At 39.8% G+C, this 22,142-nt stretch overlaps 2 protein-coding genes across 2 annotated transcripts; one reads left to right on the forward strand and one right to left on the reverse strand.

Annotated features, from left to right (window-relative positions):
• The first annotated feature begins 375 nt into the window (after positions 1 to 375).
• vbp1.L (von Hippel-Lindau binding protein 1 L homeolog) lies at positions 376 to 11,524 on the forward strand. Its single transcript, NM_001087380.1, is given in 6 exon segments — positions 376 to 509; positions 3,330 to 3,454; positions 4,060 to 4,126; positions 6,732 to 6,830; positions 7,591 to 7,729; positions 11,213 to 11,524. Coding segments are annotated over 6 exon segments (579 nt in total). The 5' UTR covers positions 376 to 431; the 3' UTR covers positions 11,284 to 11,524.
• Positions 11,525 to 16,067: 4,543 nt separating this feature from the next.
• Positions 16,068 to 22,061, reverse strand: rab39b.L (RAB39B, member RAS oncogene family L homeolog). The gene is made up of 2 exons (XM_018229828.2): positions 20,936 to 22,061; positions 16,068 to 18,111 (listed from the first exon to the last, which is right to left on the reverse strand). Exons 1-2 carry the CDS (start codon positions 21,148 to 21,150, stop codon positions 17,685 to 17,687), a joined length of 642 nt encoding a protein of 213 aa, XP_018085317.1. The 5' UTR covers positions 21,151 to 22,061; the 3' UTR covers positions 16,068 to 17,684.
• Between the last annotated feature and the right edge of the window lie 81 nt (positions 22,062 to 22,142).

The following is a 22,142-nucleotide window of genomic DNA, read 5'->3' on the forward strand; positions in this document are numbered from 1 at the left end:
GATATCATAATAAAATTATAAGAAATAGAATCGAAGACCAATGACAAGTTTTTTAAGAATGAGACATTCTACTCTCACTTTTTCAAAGAGGGGGAAAACCAAAAAGCTGTTGTCTGTATAGACACAATAGAATTATATTTTTCAGTGGGTAGAGGAGTGCTGCCAAAATGCAGCGTGACGCAACAGCAGCAGCTTCTATTGAGGCCAGCCATCAGCATGACAACAATCTACTGCAGTCCTGTCAGGCCCTGCCATCTCTGATCTGCTCACACAAAGATCCCAGGCGAGACAGACGGACGCAACCAATCAGAGATAACGTTACCGTGCTGTCAGTAAGCAGTAACCTATCAGCGCCTGTGGGGGCGTGACAAGAGTGGAAGCGAACCCGTAGCGTTAAAACGTGTTGACGCGAGGTACGCACAGCTTCCAAGATGGCGGTGACCAGTGAGGGAGCCGGCGGTGCTGGTTTGAAACGGACTCATTTGGGGATCCCGGAAGCGGTGTTTGTGGTAATGGCAAAATGAGAGCAATTAGTATCCGCTATAATGTAAGCGGTGTGTCGCTGGTGCTGCTAGGGTTGTTGAGTTAGTGTAGGCCAAGTCTTGGACACTGCCGGCCGCATGGTTACCCAACTAGGCGTGTTCCTTTCACAACGCTTGACTCTATATGGAGCCTGTTTAGTGCGTTACTGTGGCCGGTCTGTGACGTGTGTAAAGGAATCTATTAGCAGTTGCGGCCTCGTGTAAAACTAATTCATAGAGCGGCCTGTTCACATAGCAGCGGAGTGTTCTAAGACCAGACCGGGGACACACTGTATACTATAATAGAGAAAAAGGAGAAATAGCGCAGCTATATTTAGAGTCAGGAATGCTAGCAGACATTAAAGGGCGCGGCGCAACTATGTAATAAGGGGCCATACACACACAAACTCCAATTGGCTTCTGCTGGACCCATTTGACAGCTTATTGGCTCCTGCATGTGGCTGAAAATTGGGCCAATCAGGACGAGAGCCGCATCAACATGCCTGCAGCCTGTAGTTATGATCGCTGTGATCTGATTGGGCCAAATGTCTGTCTCTGTCCAATATGGCTCACCCATGGGTGTCACATCAGCTGGTTCAGTGACCTCTCCAAACAACCTAAAGGCAAGGACAGACATGGCGTTTTTACATTACATGCAAAATGGAGCAGGAATGATCGCTAATACGCAACATAACTATGTCACAGGCCTGGATACCCCGTAAAAAAGTATATGCGCAATTTGTCCCGCTAGAATTTGGACGTCATATTTAAAATACGCTTTGTATTTACGTAAAGTGTGGTTTCAAACGTGCAGATCCCATAGAATCTATTGATTTGGTAGTTTCTTGATGTATTGGCGCTTCTGCTGAAAAAAGACAATACTAGTGTCCATTGGCCGATTTCAGCTTGCAAGCACCCTGTGAGAATTGCCATAGTGAGTTTTCCAGTGGTAGTGCAGTATATGCATATTTACGGCCGACTGAGCTTTTTTAAAAACGTCACGTCTGGCCTTGCCCTAAAGCTGTATGGCCACCTTTATAAGGATTTCTACCCCATAGCTGGGACCATAGCTTTTTAGCTAACCCAGAACTTTGAAAAATGGGCCCTTTCAACTACATACAATATAGAAATTCAGAAGCTCATCTTAATAAGCCGTGTCTGATCTCACTCCAGATCTCGCTGGGCTCTGCAATGATGTGGCTAAACATCTCTGGCCTGCTTAACTCAAGTTCAATTTCTAAAATGCCACATCCCATTGACTGTCCACTGTTGGGTGTTTCCGGCCCCCAATCATAACAAAGCCCTGATTGGACTTGCCTTTGTACTCCTGTCCCCTTCAAATATTCATTCATTCATTCTTCCCTTTCATTCTTCTTCATCTTTCCATTGAGATATGAGGAGTTCCCTGCCCCATAGAGCTTACAGTGGTCGTAGATATTAAAGGAGAATGAAAGTGCCAAATGTTAGGGCACCCCCACAGATTGCAATAATTTACCTGATTTCCCCAGGGCCGGTGCAGTCTGTACATAAATCTTTCAACTCTGACTCCTCAATTTATGGTACCTCCGACACCCAAAAAACCTGAACAATTTAGATATTAATTGAACCTGGCATATAGCTATAGAATAGCTTTTAAATACAATCCAAAAACAACTAAAATATTGTCCTTAAAGTGATATTGACACATTCCTATAAAAATAGAAACGTGTCGGTATCAGTAAATAGAAGCTGCACGTGAAATATAATCAACTAAAAGCTCCCCAAAGCCAACCCCTGCCTAGCGAACCTTAGTAACGGCGACACCATTAAATCATCTTGCTGAGTTGTTTCAGTCATGCTGGGGCGTCGAGATCCCTCATTAGCCTAATTACAGATGAAAACAGGACTCCAGCCTATGGAGGGATCGTGCTGCCCCCAGCCCAGTGTTACTGAAACATCACAGGAAGATGATTTAATGGCGTCGGAGGGTCACCGTTTCTCTGGGGTGGCTTTGGGGAGCTTTTTAGCTGCTTATAGTTTGCATGCAGCTTCTTTTCACTGATACCAACACGTTCCTATTTTGATAGGAACATGTCAGTATTCACTTTAAGGTGGCCATAGACGTAACAATTACGATCTTTCTAAGAAAAGATCTTTCCAAGAAAGATGGTTAGTTTCAATGCACACGTGAAATGCTGAATCTTCAGATATATATGTAGAAACAATAGAATTTTACCTGTATCTGACAATTCAGCACTAGCAATGGGCGATGTCTGGGTGCCTTCAAAGGCACCCGATAAAAAATTTCCGTCCAGCTCGTAGGACAAGCAGAGCGATATCTAAGTCTTCTGCCAATATTGGTCGGCTCTTTTCCCACCATACACGCACCGAATATCGTATGAAAATTAGTTTTGTACGATATTATCTGTGCGTCTATGGGCACCTTTAGAAACAGAATTGCTTCTGCCTTATCCTCCTTCATAGCGGCTCTTAGATCTAATTTGATTATTTTCAGTGCTCTTATTGAAAGTTATTAGGAGTCAGTATCCTGCTAGTCAATAAAATCCCTGTGTGGGTGCCCTAACATTTGGTACCCCTCTTGGATTGGACTTTTCCTTCTCCTTTAAAAAAAGCTGTAATGTGCTGATCTTAATCTCCTTCTAAATAAAAAAAAAAGCTTAAATCATCGTTCAGAGACTCCATGGAGCTCCCAGAACAATTAATTGAACTGATTGGTACTGATCTGACCTTACCTTGCTTATAGACTGTTTTGCAGTTTTATTAGTGTACCATCGGTGGCCTGCCATCATGAGTTTTTTCTTTCTATAGGAAGATGTGGAGGCATTTATGAAGAAAGCTGGAAATGAGACGGCAGATGCAGTACTCAAGAAATTGGATGAGCAATATCAGAAATATAAATTTATGGAACTTAATCTGACCCAGAAAAAAAGAAGGTATGTATAAGGCTTGCTCTATCTTTCTTTTTATAAATGTTTTTTTTTCCAACTTTTACATAACAATATAAATTAACTTAAAGAAAGGTAAGAAGAGAATGTTGGGACGGGTAAAGTTGGATGCAAACCAGGGGACTAACATCTGCACAGCACTAGGCATTAAGTTATACAGGTATGAGATCTGTTATCCGGAAACATATTATCCAGGAAGCTTTGAATTACAGAAAGGCCATAGACTCCATTTTATCCAAATCTAGGTTTTTAAAGATGATTTCCTTTTTCTCTGTAATAATAAAACAATGCATTGTACTTGATCCAAACTAAGATATAATCCTTATTGCAAGCAAAACCAGCCTATTGGGTTTATTTAATGTTTACATGATTTTCTAGTAGACTTAAGGTATGAAGATCCAAATTATGGAAAGGTCCGTTATCCAGAAAACCTGATCATTCTTGTTAACAGGTCCCATGTATGTACAAAATAAAATTAAAAAGCTATGTTCTCATTGATAACCAAGTGACCCAGATGAAATTTTTGGTGGATAGCTTGCTGTTTTTAATCTGCTATAAGAAACCTAACAAATTGATTTTTTTTTTTTTTTCAGGCTAAAGAATCAGATTCCAGAAATTAAGCAGACCTTAGAAATTTTAAAACACATGCAGAAGAAAAAGGTAAAAATGCAGTAAATGCCCAAGCATGTGCTTTAAGTTGTTATTGCATTGGGCCGATGCATATTTTTCCACCTTAAAGGGATCCTGTCATCGAAAAACATGTTTTTTTTTTTCAAAATGAATCAGTTAATAGTGCTACTCCAGCAGAATTCTGCGCTGAAATCCATTTCTCAAAAGAGCAAACAGATTTTTTTTATATTCAATTTTAAAATCTGACATGGGGCTAGACATATTGTCAATTTCCCAGCTGCCCCTGGTCATGTGACTTGTGCCTGCACTTTAGGAGAGAAATGCTTTCTGGCAGGCTGCTGTTTTTCCTTCTCAATGTAACTGAATGTGTCTCAGTGGGACATGGGTTTTCACTATTGAGTGCTGTTCTTAGATCTACCAGGCAGCGGTTATCTTGTGTTAGGGAGCTGCTATTTGGTTACCTTCCCATTGTTCTTTTGTTTGGTGATATCACTCCAACTTGCAGTACAGCAGTAAAGGGTGGTTGGAGTTTATCAGAGCACAAGTCACATGACCAGGGGCAGCTGGGAAACTGACAAAATGTCTAGCCCCATGTCAGATTTCAAAATTGAATATAAAAAAATCTGTTTGCTCTTTTGAGAAATGGATTTCAATGCAGAATTCTGCTGGAGCAGCACTATTAACGGATTCATTTTGAAAAATATATTTTTTTTCCTTTGACAGTATCCCCTAAAAAAATTCTGCCCTCTATTTTATGTTCATTGCTTTTAAGTTCATTATTGCACATTATTGTAGACTGTGAAGGCTACTCCAGTCTAAAATAAGGTCTCATACTAGTAATGACAAGTTTCTGTTGCATCATTTTGTATGTGATGTAGTGTCACTGACCCACTCAAACATAATGACCTGACCTGTCCTGGATATAGGTTTCAGAAAAACAAGCTCCTAATGACAACTCACCCTCTGTATGAAAATGGGGCGAAGGTCTTTTAATGATTTTAAACCCTGAAATTATATTTTTACTGAAATATTTATCTATCTCCTGGGTGAATTGGCTTTCACGGTCAACTGAAGTCCTTGAGTTCTAATTTTACATGTATGTATGTATGTTGCTTTTTATTTTTCTAGCACTACTTTCTGTATATAAAAACAGTACATACAGGAAGAGAAGTGGAGCAATACAATAGTAGAACATAAGTTGATAGGGAAAAGCAATATATACAGTTGCATTTAAGATTAGAAACTGCCCTGTAGTTTACAGTCTAAGTTGGCTTTACTTTCTGTCAATTATTTTTCAGTTGGGAGTTTGACAGTCAATAGAAGCCCATAATCATCAAATCAAATGTAGCAACGGTGTTTGAGGAAAAAATGTTGTCCTTTTTAATTTTGTAAATCAAATGTTTTATTATAAACGATTGCTTGAGAAAGACATTGATATTTGTGACCAAGAATAACAGGGTGGTTTACCTTCAAAAAACATTGTTTTCAGATAGATCTCCAGAAATAACGACTTTTTCTGTGACCGTTTTTCTAATTTTGAAGCATAAAGTGTCATTTTTCACCTTCTGGGAGGGGGTCACCAACTCTGTAAACTGTTCTAAATTGATACATTTAGTTGATACATTTCTTATTTGTCCCTGCTGAGCAGAATCTCTGGGTTTCATTACAGGCAACTGTTAGAATTGATACAATAGTTGCTAATATTCCACAGATGCTGATGAGGAATGTATCAACTAAATGTTGCAAAATTGTGACAGTTTATTGTCTGCACCTGAATTACTGAGCTGCCAGACTGAAACACCAGAGACACGAAAATTTTAACTTCGAAAAAACAGTAAAAAAAAATAAATAATGGAAAGTGATTTAAATAAGTCTTTATTTCTGGGGAAAATCTAAAAACTACTGAATTGAAAAAAGTGTTTGGAAGGTGAACAGCCCCTTTAAGGGGGTTATTTATCAAAGGTCAAATTTTAGAGCTTTGTCAGCTTTTTTTATTCCTTGAATGAACTCGCAACTCAACTGATTTTTAATTTAAAAAAAAAAACTTGATCAGTGAATTCGGGGTTAACAACCTGAAAACTCAAAGCGATCAAGTTTTCCGCAACGAGTGAACCCCTCCAAAACAACATTATGAAGGCTATTAACATGTTCAAATGGTTCAAGGGACCTATACCATTGATTTCTACATGACATCGACCGGTTTTAGAGTATTCTCGAATTCTAGATATTTCCAGGATCGGGGTATAGTAAATCTCAAAATTCTATTTTTTTTTACCCAAAAAATCTGTATTTGACCTAAAAATTACCTCACATTTACCCTTTGACTTAAAAATTACCTACAATTTTTCAACTCGAACCTTAATAAATCTGTCTCTAAATGTTACTGCACAATTATGCCATTAAAATGGCTTTGTTACACAGCCTTACAGAATATGTTGGCGCTATATAAAAACACAATAATTCATTAAAAGAACAGCGCTAAATATGTTGGTTAAGCACCATGCTGACAAATGTGAATCCTTCATAAAGATAAACTTTAGCTGTAAAAGTAAAATGTAAGGAAGCTGTAAATTAGCTGTAAACGTACTATGACGATTTGAGATGTTTTCAACTAATTTTATTTATTGGTTGCTAGGATACTACTGAACCAATGGAAACTAGGTTTATGCTAGCGGATAATCTGTACTGTAAAGCATCGGTGCCACCTACAGACAAAGTCTGTCTGTGGCTGGGGGTAAGTACATTTTATAGTATTTCTATCTATGTTGTCTGTACAAAAATTCTATGTCCACTGTTTTATTGTAAAAAAAAAAAAAAATTAGGTTAAGTCCAGCATCTAAAATGCTTTGACTTTTGTCTGTCTGACTTGGAATTTTTTAGTTTGGTACAAACTGAGAATATTAAATGCATTAGTGGTAGAGAGCTGGCATGGTATAAATGGGAGCCTACATCGCTGACGCGGGCAACATATCTCCCCGAAAATGCCTTGTAATTGCCACCATTAAATCACTTTACCAGTGGCTATTCAGCTTTATTGGGGGAAAATGCCTGCTCTTGCATTTTTCTCTGATAAAGCAGTATTGCCATGAGTAAGTCATTTTACTTGTGGCGATTGCAAGGTAAGTGAATTGCAGGGCATTTTCAGGGAGATTTTTCTCCCGTGCCTGTTGTTTTTTTGTGGGTGACAAATGTTATTTCCCTTAATTCAGCACAAGATATATATTGTCATTATTTGTGTCAAAACAATGTTTTGTGAAGGTGAAATGCCCCTTTTGTTAATTTCTGCACTTTCTCCATTATAGTAGAACCCCCATTTTAACATTTTCAGGGGACCAGAAAAAATGGTGTTAAATCCAGGAAAATGTAAAATTTGGGAAATGTATGCATAATCTCTAAGTGGAACCACAAAAAATGGTGTAAAATGAGGGGAAACCTAAAATCGGGATGTAATATTAATGTTTCACTATATATATTTTTTTCCCCTTCCAAAAAAGGCCAATGTTATGCTTGAGTACGATATTGATGACGCTCAGGCTTTGCTAGAAAAGAATCTCTCAACTGCTACAAGAAACCTTGACTCTACAGAAGAAGACCTGGACTTCCTTAGGGACCAGTTTACTACGACCGAAGTCAGTATCCTTTTCAAAGAAGCTAAAGGGATCAAAATGCTGCTCTTCCAACAGTTATGTCCGGTATAAACCGTGTTTTGCATTCACGTAAATGGAAAGTGGTTGTGAGTGGTAGGCATTCTAATAATCACGGTTCTTTGTGTGTTAATTTGATGCAAAATATATACATGCTGTGGTACTAATATTCCATACTCTTTATAGCTCCCAATTCTGAACTTCGTTTGCAACTAATACTTTTCCATTTATAAAGTTGTCTGACATTTTAATTCCACAGCAGTTTAATTACATTGCAAGGTGCATGGCAGGACTTTACATACAAATTACTAGAACCAATCGTTTCATTATGTCCCGTTCTGCGGAGGTGTAAATTATACCTTGTGAGTAGACCTTTTTAAACTCAACACATGCTTGAACTCTTTAAAGGGCTACTTAACTAATGATTTATATTTGTTGGCTGTATCTAAATTGTGGCACTGTAACAATAATGACAGTTTAGTTGATTTAAGGGATGCACTGAATCAAGTATTCGGTTCGGGATTTTGCCAGGATTCAGCCTTTTTCAGCAGGATTCGGCCGAATCCTTCTGCCCAGCCAAACCAAATCCTAATTTACATATGTAAATTAGGGGCAGGAGGGAAATTATGTAACTTTTTGTTACAAAACAGTGAATTACAAAATGTTTACCACTTTGGTTCATAGTCGGCCGAATCTTTTGCAAACAATTCAGGGGTTCGGCCGATTCGGTGCATCCCTAGTTACTTTTGAGTGTTATTGATTGGATAGCTAAAGTCTGCCCTGCATGAACTGATTGATTCAAACATTCCTGGACCATTGTTGACACCTCTCTCTGATTGCTCATTGTTGATGAGCCAGAACAGAAACACTGTCTCATCGGTGCATGGTTATGGTTATTGGACAACATGGAACAACTGCATGGGCACTCTCTTATAGCAATCTGACAAATATCTTGTCTTTGTGGCAAACTTAAATGTCATAAGCTTCGGCATACTGAAATAAGAAACTTTCTAAATACAGTACAATCAATTAAATATTCTGTAGTGTTTCTGAAATAATCAAGTTTTATCTTCACTATCCCTCTCTCAGCATCTGTTTTTCTTCATCCTGTCTTCATGCAGCAGTTAGGTGTCGGATATTCATTGACCGTTAAGGTGGCCATACACAGGGAGATCGCCAAACGAGCGGATCTCTCCTCGATGTGCCCACATTGTAGTGGTCAATAGGCTGATCCGATCGTGGGCCCAAAGATCGTATCAGAATGGAGGCCATATGGGCAGTCGGATCGTATCAACGAACAGATGCTGCCATGATCCAATGGAATTTTTTTATCCCGCAATCTACATCTGGCAGACTTTCGGTTAGATATAGATCGGGGAAGCCCGTCTAAGGGCCCTACACACGGGCCAATAAGCTGCCGACTAATACAATTTATCTTATAGGTGGGCTTCCTTTCCTAGCAGATGAATTCAAGCTCACTCAAACAACTGATTCCAGTACAAACACAAATCTAACACAATAACTGCCTTTTACACAAATTCTGCATGTAGAGAGACAGGATTTCTGGTGATTTTAATAGAGTGAGCTCTAATACATCTTCTAGGCAAAATGAGCCCCACTAAAAGATATATTTGATAATTCATCTGACACTCAACTGCTGCATGAAGACAGAATGTAGAGAATAGTGAAGATAAACTTGATTATTTACAGAAATCATGCAGAATATTTAATTCATTGTATTTAGAAAGTTTCTTATTTCAGTATGCTGGAGCTTATATAAAATTTTCATTTTTGCGATATTTCCCATTTAACATGTGACCCACGTTGAAAATGTATAGACACCTCTGTTATCACTATGCTTCAATCATATAGGACTGGCATGTGTTCTGCAATTATCATTCACCTGTTTTTTTTTTAGTGTGGGGGAAAACCCATGCAGACACGGAGACACATATAAAACCTTGCAGATAGTGCCCAAGTAGAAATAAAGAACTGAACCCTAGAGCTGCTTGGTTTAACGGTTTAACTTCACTTAACTTTGAATAAAACTCTCCAATTCACATAGTGCATGTCTGATTTAGGGGCAGATTTATCAAAGGCCGAGGTGAATTTTTGAATTCATAAAATTCGAATTTCAAGCTATTTTGTGTGTACTTAGACTTAGATTCTTTCGAATACGGACCTATTCGGCCAAAAAGAAACTGACTTAATTTCAGTTGGTCTTTTTGAATTCGAATTCTGAAGTTTTTCAAAATTCGACCCTTGATAAATATGCCCCCCTAGTATTTGTGTATCAAACAGCTATTCCCCCTAGTGAGAACAGTAAAAAGTATATTTTTACATGGATCCAATTTAACATGCCGTGGGGTATTTTATTTCCCTTTTTAAAACTTTACTCCTGCCTTTGGTTTTATTTATAGACACATTCTATGTGGGATTTTTGTACAGAAACTGCATTCTGCAGCATGTATTTTTCTGCTTGCTAATCATCCAAGTTGAGCTTTTACTTGGGAGTGCTGACTTCTGCATTTTCGGTTGATACTTTCTTTAGCATTGCTCTATGACATTGGGAAGCACATTTCCTCATTTCACAGAATGCAAAGTGGTTAATGTTTTTTTTTTTTTTTTTTTTTTCAAAATGCATCAGTTACTGCTCCAGAAGAATTCTGCACTGAAATCCATTTCTCAAAAGAGCAAACAAATGTTTTTTTTTTTTTTAATTTTTAAATCTGATATGGGGCTAGCCCTATTGTCGGTTTCCCAGCTGCCCTCAGTCATGTCACTTGTGCTCTGATAAACTTCAGTCACTCTTTACTGCTGTACTGTAATCTGTACTTTCCTCCCCCCCCCCCCAGCAGCGTATGAGAACAATGGGAAGGTAACCAGATAACAGCTCCCACAACACTCAATAGTAAAAATCCAGGTCCCACTGAGACACATTCAGTTACATTGAGTAGGAGAAACTACAGTCTGCCAGAAAGCAGCTGCTTGTCTTACATTGTATCAACAGTCTGAGCCACCAGGACCCTGCTTACAATAGCAATACATATACAAATAACTTAAAAACAATAGAAAAATTGTAATTAATGTATATTGCCATGTTGCTTATAATGTTTTCTTTTATTAGGCAAATGTTTATTTTGGGGTTGACTTGTCCTTTAAGTCTACTAGAAAATAATTAAACATTAAATTAACATAATAGGCTAGTTTTGATCTGAAGGAGGATTTATTATATCTTCTTTTGGATTTACTACAAGGTACAATTTTATTAGTACAGAGTAAAGAGAAATAATATTTAGAAATTTGGAGTCAATGGAAGATGGCCATCCTGTTATTTGGAGCTTTCTGGATAACGGGTTTCCAGATAACTGATCCCATACCCGTATATAACTCCAGATGTGTCTGCCACACTTTTCACAGCCCTTTCCAAATCCACCAATGAAAGCAGTGCATTTTCTTTAACACTTTACAGATATGGCTAGAGTTTATAATTGGGATGTAAAAAGAAGAAACAAGGACGACCCTTCAAAAAGCAAAGCTTAATGTCTCCCAGTTTTAAATGTGACCAGTTTCTCAACAGATTTTTAAAAGGCCCCTAACATTTAGGACGGAGGTGACATTCGTTTCGAGGGAGCAAAGCTGATCGGAGAGCAGGCACCGTTTTATTTATTCGTTCACCCTGATTTTCCATGCATGCCTTGGATGAAACCTCTCTATCATGTCTGTTCTTCTCTTGCCAAAATATCATTGAATCTGAATGAAAACATCTTTTTTTTTACCTAAAGGTTTTTGGTTTTCTGTGTTCACAGCCATCGTGCTCCTGACATTTAAGCCTTTGATTTCACTGGGGAGTTTTCAGATATTTTCTGGTATTCTACTGTTCATTGCAGAGTAGTAATAAAAATGCTGCATCTTCACCTTTAGTTACAATCCTTTGCTACTTACCAAAGTACAGGCCATGGGGTAACTTGCTTTATCAGATTTCCTGTTTTGTTAGCACTGCATTCATTTTAAATTTTTTAAAGCACTTTCAAGCTGCACTCATTTTGTACAATGTATAAGTTGACCGTAATGTAACCGTATTGGACTGTAAAGGTTTTACCATTCAACTGGGATCCAGGTGACGTCAAGGGTATCTTCTACTGATCACACCTTTAAAACACTTAGCTCAATGACAGTTTAATGTTTTTTCTTGTTTCCGCTCACCCCTGGGCTTTTCAGTGGGATAATTCTCCTTCAAAGGCAGAAATCTTCCTGTGTTCTATCATATATGTGTGCTTTGCCAAGTATCCTCTATAAACATGGCTTCAGGTTTGTAGTCCAGCACTAGGACACATTCATTTAGGAAACTGTAACTGGCAATATTAGCAGTTCTGACATTTTTGCTCATGGGATCTTGTAGCTTATTCCACAAGCAAGAGCTGAACTGCTTTAGTGTGTGTATAGTTTCATTCTCTCGCGTAGGCTTTTTTTTTTTTTTGTTGCCTTCTAATAATTAACTCAAGTAAGGTTGCAGTAGATAAGTTCACAAGGATAGATCAGATAGTTTAGAAACACATCATAAATGTACAGTCTGCAAATAAGGGCCTTGAAATCCGTTTGTGACATGTATCCTTCACACTGTCATGACAAATAACTGAATTGTTCTCTCCTTCCACATTAGATCTGAAAATCTTGATAACTTACCACCATATGTAATAAAAGGTTTGCCCAATAGCAGTAACCCATAGCAACCGATAAGATGTTTGCTTTTAAACAGATAAACAGTAAATTCGACCTGCCGATTGGTTTCTGTGGGTTTTCTGTTCCTGTGTAAACTTTGTGCATTTAATTACATAATCCCCTTAGTGTTTATATTTTGCAAGGTGGTGCTAACTGAAATTTCTTCATCACTTCTATGGTTTTCAGTTAACTTTTTCATACCTTCCCTTCACTAAGATATGATATTTGACTCTCTAATCTGCCCTACCTATTGCGTTTGAGACCTGATATAAAAACAAACACACACTCACTCACATACTTACTCTCAAAGGTGTGTAAAATGGTTTACACCAAAAAAAAACAAAAAACCTGGCCATCATTATTTTTGAATCAGCTGTCAATCTAATGAAAGTTAAAGGCCGTGTACTATAAATATATACATGTTTGTGTGCTTTGACTTGCTCCAGAAATACATCCCTTCACTACCTCGGACCCCTTGCAAACCATTAAATTCAACAGGACTGTTTCAGGCACGCTTTCTTTTCCTGGATGTGCCAGTTGGGATCATGAGTTGCCGCACTTCTCGTTTGCTTAGATTGATTAGGGGCCATCTGTTTCATGTTACCTATATTGTACATTTTACTTCTCATGATTAAAATGTAGAAACTAAAAGATTTTGCAGCAGTGACTTCACTTTTTTTTTTTTTTACCAGTAAGATACGGTTGCTTTGCATCTCTTTCCCTTTAATAAGGCAAGATGCTTTGAAATGTTCCCAAAGCTTTAGGACAATTCTATATCACACAAATCAATAAAAACATCTTTTCTCGCACTGCCTAGCTACTGTTTCAGCGTCCTCAAAGGAAACATGGAATTTGGATGACCGATCTGGTACTATGGTAGTATTGGCTGATGGTTAGGCAAGAAGTTGCACACACACCTGGCCTCTCCAATTAGTTATGTACGGTGCCTGGGGTATAGGAGGACGGCCCCTCCACGATTAAATGAACAAAAATAACTCCAGCACACGTAACATGCTCAAGGGATTACTCCCGTGTTTAATGTCAATCCAACAGTAACAATGTTTCTGGGGCGTACCTGATGAAGGGGGTACTCCCCCGAAATGCTGGAGTTATTTTTGTTCAGTATTGGCTGATGGACCACAAAATAAAGTTCGTTGGTACAGAAAGAGGTTCATAAAGGCTAAAACTAGCTTTAAAGGGGGCCTGTCCCCCCAAAAAATTATTCCAAATCCTATTTCATCATGTTAGTCAAGCAAAATGAACTTTAATTACACTGTATAAATTATTTGAATCTTGTTTCCATCAGTCTGGGAATTCATAATTATAGCAAGCAGGCAGGAGCAATTTTGTGGACAGTGTTATTACGGCAAGCCTTGTATCATCTCAGAATCTTGTTTGTGCACCAGAATGGGGGACTTGATATTCATTCCCATGCCCTGGCTACACAATTATACAATAAAGAGAACTGGGGAATATGGGGAGAGCAGTGACATCTAGGAAGTGCTGAATGGAAAGTGAAAGTAATTGCTTGCCCCAATTCTGTGCCCAAGGGCTCTTACAGATGAGCATTTGAAGCTGCGCCCCCTGCGTTCCGTTTATATGTGTTCAGCCACAGGGGAGCGCAGGAGTAGATGCATTCAGTTTCTTTCAGTGGGGCTGTAGTTCACACAGGCGCATATAGGCTCCGAACGCAGGTTGAGACGCAACATGCATTTTTCCTGCGTCGGCGCCTACATGCGCCTGTGTGAGTACAGCCCCATTGAAAAAACAATGCGTCTTCTGCGCCCCCCTGTGGCTGAACACATAAAAACGGAACGCAGGGGAGTGCAGCCTCAAAAGCTCGTCTGTAAAAGCCCTAAGGCAGGGTCAGCCAATATTTGATTGACAGCTGAGATTTTTAAATTAGTTTATAACAGCTACTCACTTTAAAATAATAATTTGGATTTCATGTTTAATTTGAAAAGGACTTTTATTATATAGATGTTTATGTCTGGGTGACAGGCCCACTTTAAAGGTGAAATTCTTCTGCCCAGGGGTGCTGCTACCATAAGGCAAGTTGTGAATCTTGTCCCAGGTGACTGGGCCCGCAAGTTTTCCAGGGGCGGCAAAAAAATAAACAAAACACTCCTGGGAATCTTAAGAGCTGTAGTTCTGGTCTTCAGATGGAATTATTGGTTCTACACATTAGTGATGCAGCCTCCCCTGAATCTGTAAATTAGTCTTGGGATTTCATTTGGTAATCTGTTGAGTCTTTTGTAGAAAATTAGATATTTGGACAAATCCAAATATAGATTTTGCGCTTTGCTACATTTTATTTCATATAATTTTTTTTTTGTCTTGCAACTTACTGTCTCTAGGTATTGAACCATTGGGACCAGTACTTGACTGAAGGGGAAGTTTCACAAATCATATTGCTATCTTTTAACTGATAAGTTTGAAATTAAGGCCACATTGTGTGCAACTGCACTGGTTGGAGTTGCAGTGTTCCACCTGAGATGGCTCCTGTAAGTCCATTGCCCCTCGCCTTCAGCACTTACTTGTTTCTGCGGTGGTGGTGGGGGGGATCTATTGGCTTTTAAAGGTCTCAGGAGCAGCTTTTTTGCCATCCCTCTTAACCTACTTGGTGCTGTTGCCTGAGGTGAGTTTTTCAACTCGCCTAATTGGTTTAGCGCCCCTGGGTGCCACTTCACAGGTCTACCGTCCTACCTTGTTTCCATAGCCACGACTAGGGGGCAAGTTTACTAACGCTGGTGAAAATTCACCGGTGACGTCATTTCGAAACTTCGCCCATATACTAACGGTCGCTGGTGTAACCGCTTGCAAAGATAGACTATTTCGGTACTTCGCTCCCTAACGCCAGGCGAAATTGCGATCCAGCGAATTAACGTAACTACGCAAATTCACTAAGATGCGGATTTTACTGAACGTTTCCTCTTGGCTGGACTTGCCATCGCCACCTCGGACCAGGCAATAGAGTAGATAGGAGTTCCTTAAAAAAATAGTTGAAAAGTTTTCCAAGTCCCAAAAAACACTAGCATCTTTTCTTTTTTTCAGGGTGAGAGGCTGCAAAACAGTGTACAATTTTTTGGGGGTAACCGGCTTCCCCCCTACATTTCCTAATATATACGTCCATTGAACTTCCCGCAACGCTAGCGCAACTTCGCTTGGCGTCTGAACGCTAGCGCAGCTTCACCAGCGTTCGGTGCTTCGGATTTTAGTGAATTAGCTTTGTCCTGGCGAATCTACGCCTGGCGAAATGAGTGAAGCCGTTGCTGGTGAATTTTCGGAGGTTAGTGAATTTGCCTATAGGATTTTAAAGAATAAAAGGCAAATACTGGCTTCAATTACAATTAGAAATAACTTATTAGACAACACATTATTTTCTTGTGGGAGGGGGTTACAACTCCATTAAATTATTTTAAAGGTCTGATTTATAAAGTGGCCCAAATTTTTTTTTTTATATAGTATTTATCTGCTTCCTCTATTTTGACGCACCTGATGATATAGCTTCAAAATGCAATGTAAGAATTAGCTATCATCTTCCAAATATGGGCGATTCATTCAACATCACCTGTGTCTCTTGTACATTAAAAAACACCATGAAGTTGATTTGTTTGTTCACTTTTAATGCTTACAGACCAATGTATAACATAAATGTTACTGTGAAAGTTGTGTATTACTAGAACATACATAGAAGTTAAAAAGATAAATTAGGCATTCCCGAATGCCAGCCTCGCAAAGAGATGCAATCTGCCGTGTACAGTACATTCCCTTACTTTTCGTTACCCCTTAACGCTCCATAGCAACCTGAAACCTGCCGGACAGACTCCATTTGTAGAAGCAGTACAAATTTAAGTTTCATTGTGATCTCAGCAATGAGCAGAAGTCCATCACATTTTATTCTACCTGATGTAATAAGTGATCGATGGGGGGAACTGTCGACAGCTGCCAAAAGCACGGAGCTGAGGTGCAATATTACTGGAATAGTGGAACGATGTATTCATGGATGGCTGAACCAATTCCTGCTTGGTACGGTCTGCGACTCTAGGTTATATTGCCAATTTTCATACTGTATATAAACAGCACAGAAGTTGGCACCTTTTTTTTTTTTTTGTTTGATAAAGGGCCGGGAAACGTTGTAATTGTTGTAGATCATAAACTCATGTGTTCAATAAAGGAACCTTTAACGGTGCATTTGTAAGGGCAAAAGGTAGTTTTACTGCAAGTTTCCAAACAAGGCTGGCGATTTTAACAGCAAAAATGATCCAACACGGCTGCTGTCGGCTTGTTTTTCCTTTATATAAAAAGGGAATTAGGGCCTCCCCCCACCCCTTACCTATCTTAACTGCTATATAACATTGCAGGAATTAACATTAATAAACAACAACTGCTACCAAGGCAACATGGTATACTATGCAGAGAAAGGATGTTGGATATAAAATAAAGGCTGAGAAGTCCAATGCCCGTTGCCTATCTTGTACCATCGCTTGGCTCAATCCAATAATCTATTGCTGATTTTTTTTTTTTTTTTAACTGATTTTCCCCTAGAACAGTGCAAAATATGAAACTGAGCCTCGTCTGTTTCCCTTCAACCAGTAGTATGTAAAAAAAACCCAAAACAAATGAAAAAGCCTTAAATCTATGAATCTAAATCCATGGTACAAAGGACCAGGTTTTTGGTGAAACGTCCTCTAGATTGAGTTCCGTTTGTCTATGCCTGCAGTGCAGCCTCCAATAGTGTGCATACCATGTAAGAGCTTCTTATTCGTGTGTTTCATGGTAGTTATTAGAAACAGAAGCTAGAACGCAATGTTCGTTATGTTAAAGTACGTTATACAAAAGGGTTGCTTCTTCTATATCTATTTATTAGAACCGTCAAACTGTGGAATTAACTGCATGTATCTACCAACATGAAACTACACCAAAGGACCAAATGGAGAAGGATGTATTCGAACCCTTTTGTATCTTATATTTTGCAATATTTTTTTTCCACCCCTAAAACACAGACATGCACACTTGGCCCTTGCCAACGATGTAAGAACTTCCAATATTGGAAGTGGTTTTTTTTTTCACTGCGCTGGCAAACAACAGTATTTTATTTTACCAGAGCCAATCTGTTAAATTTTTGTTGTGGCTTCCATAGGGGTTTTATGCTACCACATAGAACTGTGAATGTTATGTTAGTAGAGTTTATAAAGCGGTCAGGATATTACTGGAACTAATTAGCATAGGCACCGCCTGTCTGATTTAGTTACCTCCTCTGATGAATGCACTACATTTGGGACAAACCCGCTTTTTACTCCTTCCCAGCCTTCTTGAATATTTATCTCTCCCTTCCTAACCAGCTCGTATATATCTCGAGTCAGCTCCGTGAAAGCTTTTTCTACATTGATGGCATCGCGTGCTGAGGTTTCAATGTATCTCATGCCGTAAGCAGATGCCAGTTTCTCAGCCTCATGTCTCGTCACTTGACGTTGCGTGTCAAGGTCACACTTGTGACCAACTAACACAAAGACTATCTGGTAAGGCTGCACGTGGGCCTTGGCTTCCTCTAACCACTCGTGGACATTTTGGAAGGAGCGGCGATTGGTGATATCGAACAGCAGGAGACCTCCGACAGAGTTTCTGTAGTAGGCACGTGTGATAGACCTGCAAGGGGACAAATGAAACACAACACTTGTAAATCCAGGGCTTGATTTAAACTTAATGTACAATGTGAGGCCCAATGTATCTAGTTGGTGACCCATTCGCACTGTCCTCAACCATACTATGTATGGAATTGAATTGCATCCCGTTGCTACTATTTCACAGTTACATAGTAAAGGTGGCCATACACAGGCCGATAAAAGCTGCCGACAGACCGAGTCGGCAGCTTATTGGCCCATGTATGGGGCCCCCCCGAAGGGCTTCCCCGATCGAGATCAGCCCGATATTGCCCACCTCAAGGTGGGCATATCGGGGGGAGATCCGCTTGTTTGGCAACATCGCCTAACGAGCGGATCTCTCCGTGTATGGCCACCTTTAGTTAGGTTGAAAAAAGACACTCGTCCATCAAGTTCAATCTTTTAAGTCTATATATAACCTAATTAACTGCTAGTTGAGGAAGGCAACAAAACCTTCCTATCCCCCAATTTCAAGTGATAATCTGTATGTATCATGTGGTAGCCCTGCTTGCAGCACACAGTCAAGAACTGCCTGGTAAGCAATGTGTATGCACTTTTCTGGAAAGCAATATAGGTTCTGGGGTTCTGGAATAATGGCCTTCAGCTCAGTTTCAGGAGTTCTGGTTCAGGAAACTGATTTTTAGAGAAACAAAATGGTAGAAAATCATAGTATAGTAATGAGTAATCTAGAGTGCCACTAGAACACAGATGACTCTGTGCATTCTAAAGGACATAGCTGCCAAACTTTTGAAAATCATTTCCTGGAGAATTTAATCGAAAAGTGAGCATTAATGTGCCACACATACTATATTTGACTACATTTGTAGGGTACACCCAGTAACCAGAAATCATCTGCTGGCCTGAGTACTGTTCACATTACATGAGGAGCTGGAGAAGTATGTCAATGTGCCAAGCCAATGCTGGGATCAGAAGTTAAATGTACCCATCTATAGATATTCTTGGGTATTTGAATGCAGATAAATGTGTTGCTTTTGTGTGCTATGTTGTCATGTTTCTAAATTCTGCTGTATCAGAGCCAATTACTTACTTTACCCCCATCTACACACCAGGCCAGAGTCCTGCAGCATGTACATGTTGTCTGCATTCAACAGTATGGCAACAGCAAACCCTAAGTGAACTGATGTAGACAACATCATCCAGCTAGGCTCAGTTTGGAACAATGGTGTAAGCTACCACATCCTCCTACTTAGTGGGTGTGAACAGAGCTTGAAGACCTTGACATCCAGCTAGACAACTCGAAGGCCATTATGCACAATAGCACACACACTAAAAAGTTTTACTGCGGCTGAAATTGCTATGACATTGGCCATAGAACTGCCGTTCCCATCCCACTACCATCAAATTTCTTGCTTACGGTCGGGCCTGAGGCTTTCCACCCAACACTCCAAGGTCTCAATTGACTTTAAGTGCCTATTTTATTTGTTTTAGTAGCTATTCATGTATATGAAAATATTGATGTATCAAATGTTCAGCCATAGTGTTGATAATGTACAGGGCATGCAAATTTTTGTTTGTTAATTTTTCCAAGTCTCACTCTAAGTTGGGCTCCCTGTACTACCTAATCTTTAAAACAGATCTTCCACATTCCCATTAAATCTCTTCCTAACAGCCTTTACTTTGGGCAGGCCAACCAAGGCTTAGGCTTTAGCCACTGATATAGACTAATATGTGTCTTTAGGGACTCTATTTTGTGAATGTTTATGTATCTTTTCCATGTCACTGGGTTTTTCTATTCCATGAATTAATTTTTTTCAGTAGTGCACTGCCTCTGTGCTGGATTATAATTGGTACCAAATGAATATGCTGTTATATTTGTAAAGGTTAAAAACTCAATAATAATAATAATGATAATACAAATTATAATGCACTGGAACACTACTGGAAGCCTGATCGCTACAAATTATGTTGCAAATGCAAATTACAGGATTTGCACCAAGTACCCTGATAACTGTAAGGAAATCTGCAGCTATGTAATGAATTTATCTTGGTTTTGTAGCAAAAATAAATCATGAGGGAAACTGAATATGAATGCGCAGCTCCTACTGGGCCATAATTATCAGTCAAAACTCAAGCAAAGCTCACCCTTGATCCTATCTAATTATTATCAGAAAAACATCAATTTGACCCTGCAAAAATATGGTTTAGTATATTTAGTATCTCTTACTCAGCATTCAACTCTACAATTATTAGCTACTACAATATGTTGCAGGCAGTAGGGTTTGGCTCTATATGCAGATCAGAATAGAGAAAAGAAACATATATGTGAAATGAAATCAAATGATCATTACAAACACACAGACCTCCACACCCTGACAAACAATAGCTTCCACTTTATATATATGAGACAAGGAAAATATAACCTATTTTTTAACTTGGGTGCTACAAGGGTTTTATGAAGAAATGAATCTATGCCTGACAGGCCCGGACTGGCAATCTGTGGGTTGTGGCAAATGCCAGAGGGGCTGCTATAAGGTGCCATAGAAAGTCAGTATTTAGTGGGCTGGTGGGGGCTGTTTGGGCCTCTGTGTACCTGAAATGCCAGGGCCTATTTTAATTCTCAGTCCGGACCTGATGCCTGAAACAGTGCCAGAAATGAGAGAAGAGTTGTTTATTATTACGCACATTGCCATTGGGGTGGCACCTGCATTCTACCAATGGTATTTTATTTCCCGATTTCATAACCATACTCCCTCTTACATTTGTTTGGATTGTGAAAACCCCTCAAAGTCCAACAACCCCATGGTGAGTGGTGGAGGTTAGAATTCCCAAAGAAAAGCTGGCAACCATACCTGAATCTCTCCTGACCAGCTGTATCCCAGATCTGTAGCTTGATCCGCTTGCCGGGTTCGATCTCGACCAGCCTTGAGAAGAAATCCACTCCTACGGTTGGGTCAGAGACTTGGGCAAAGCGGCCTTCTGTGAATCTACGGATGAGGCACGATTTACCCACGGTCGAGTCTCCAATGACGATGAGACGAAACTGGTACAGCCAGATTGCTTCCATTGTTCAATACTTAAACCGTTCTGGACCCTGTAGGCCAAACTCCCTGGTAATGTATAGGTGAATGTCCTGGTTGGTTTTTAAGAGGTACCTCCAGGTATCCACTGTTCCTCAAGGCTTCCAAATGGAACCAGTAGAAGCAAAGAACCTAGGCTAGCACAATAATGGCGTGGTTATGGGGCAAACTCTCCTGTCAGGGCACTAAAACGCTTTAGCCTGACAGTAAAACGATTTCCGTTAGATGCTGCCCTTGTGTAAGCCGAAAGGAATGTGTGAAGCTCCTCAATAGTCTATTTTTAAACAAAAGAGGCTCCACTATGGCAATGTTTTTGCCCTCCAGTCAGCGGTGATGGAGCCCTGAAGAAGCTTCCTTCCTGTCCTCTGTCAACATGATAGTGAAGCAACTGGGCAGCAGGGGGCGCTGTTCAGGCAGATATGTGAGTTGCAGAGAGAGGGCCCCAGACTATACACTATAGCTTCTCCCCAAGCTGCACATATTGTTTAAAGGTGAAATACTTCAGTAACACAAAGCCTCACTATGGCTTTCTTACTCTTTCCTCAATGGCAACTTCAGGCTGCCTCCTCCATCTTACAGCAGTGACAGAGAGTCTATGGCTGCAGGAGGGCTAGGGAAGCGGCCTGGGCGGAGGTGCACATTGCAGTATAAAGTAGTTCCACTGAGTAAATGACAGCGAGGCCCGTGTGCAGCGCCCAGAGGAGATCAGTCAGCCTATTCTGTAGCCACACTCACTAGGGCCCATCACTCTCACTTATCCCCAAGAATGTAATGCTGGATCCAGCTCTTTTTTCTTCTGATCGAAACCAATAAAGGATGCGATGATTAACAGCAAGCTCCGGCCGTGGGAAGATGGAGAGACGTCGCACAGAGGACGCTGGGCTTCCCGAGCTGATGAAATGGCAGCAACATCAGCACCAAACACTCTGACTCATCATTGGCATCAGCAGCTCCCGTAATCACTCGCCTACACGCGCAG

The sequence above is a fragment of the Xenopus laevis genome, chromosome 8L, assembly GCF_017654675.1.
Source record: "Xenopus laevis strain J_2021 chromosome 8L, Xenopus_laevis_v10.1, whole genome shotgun sequence".
In the NCBI taxonomy this organism is placed as follows: domain Eukaryota; kingdom Metazoa; phylum Chordata; class Amphibia; order Anura; family Pipidae; genus Xenopus; species Xenopus laevis.

Bases quoted from the DNA above. Each gene is read 5' to 3' on its own strand.
- rab39b.L (XM_018229828.2), bottom strand. From the start codon at position 21,150: ATGGAAGCAATCTGGCTGTACCAGTTTCGTCTCATCGTCATTGGAGAC. The intron at 18,112-20,935 runs GTATGGTTGCCA...GTCCCCTTGCAG, and splicing joins GCTGGTCAGGAGAGATTCAG to GTCTATCACACGTGCCTACT.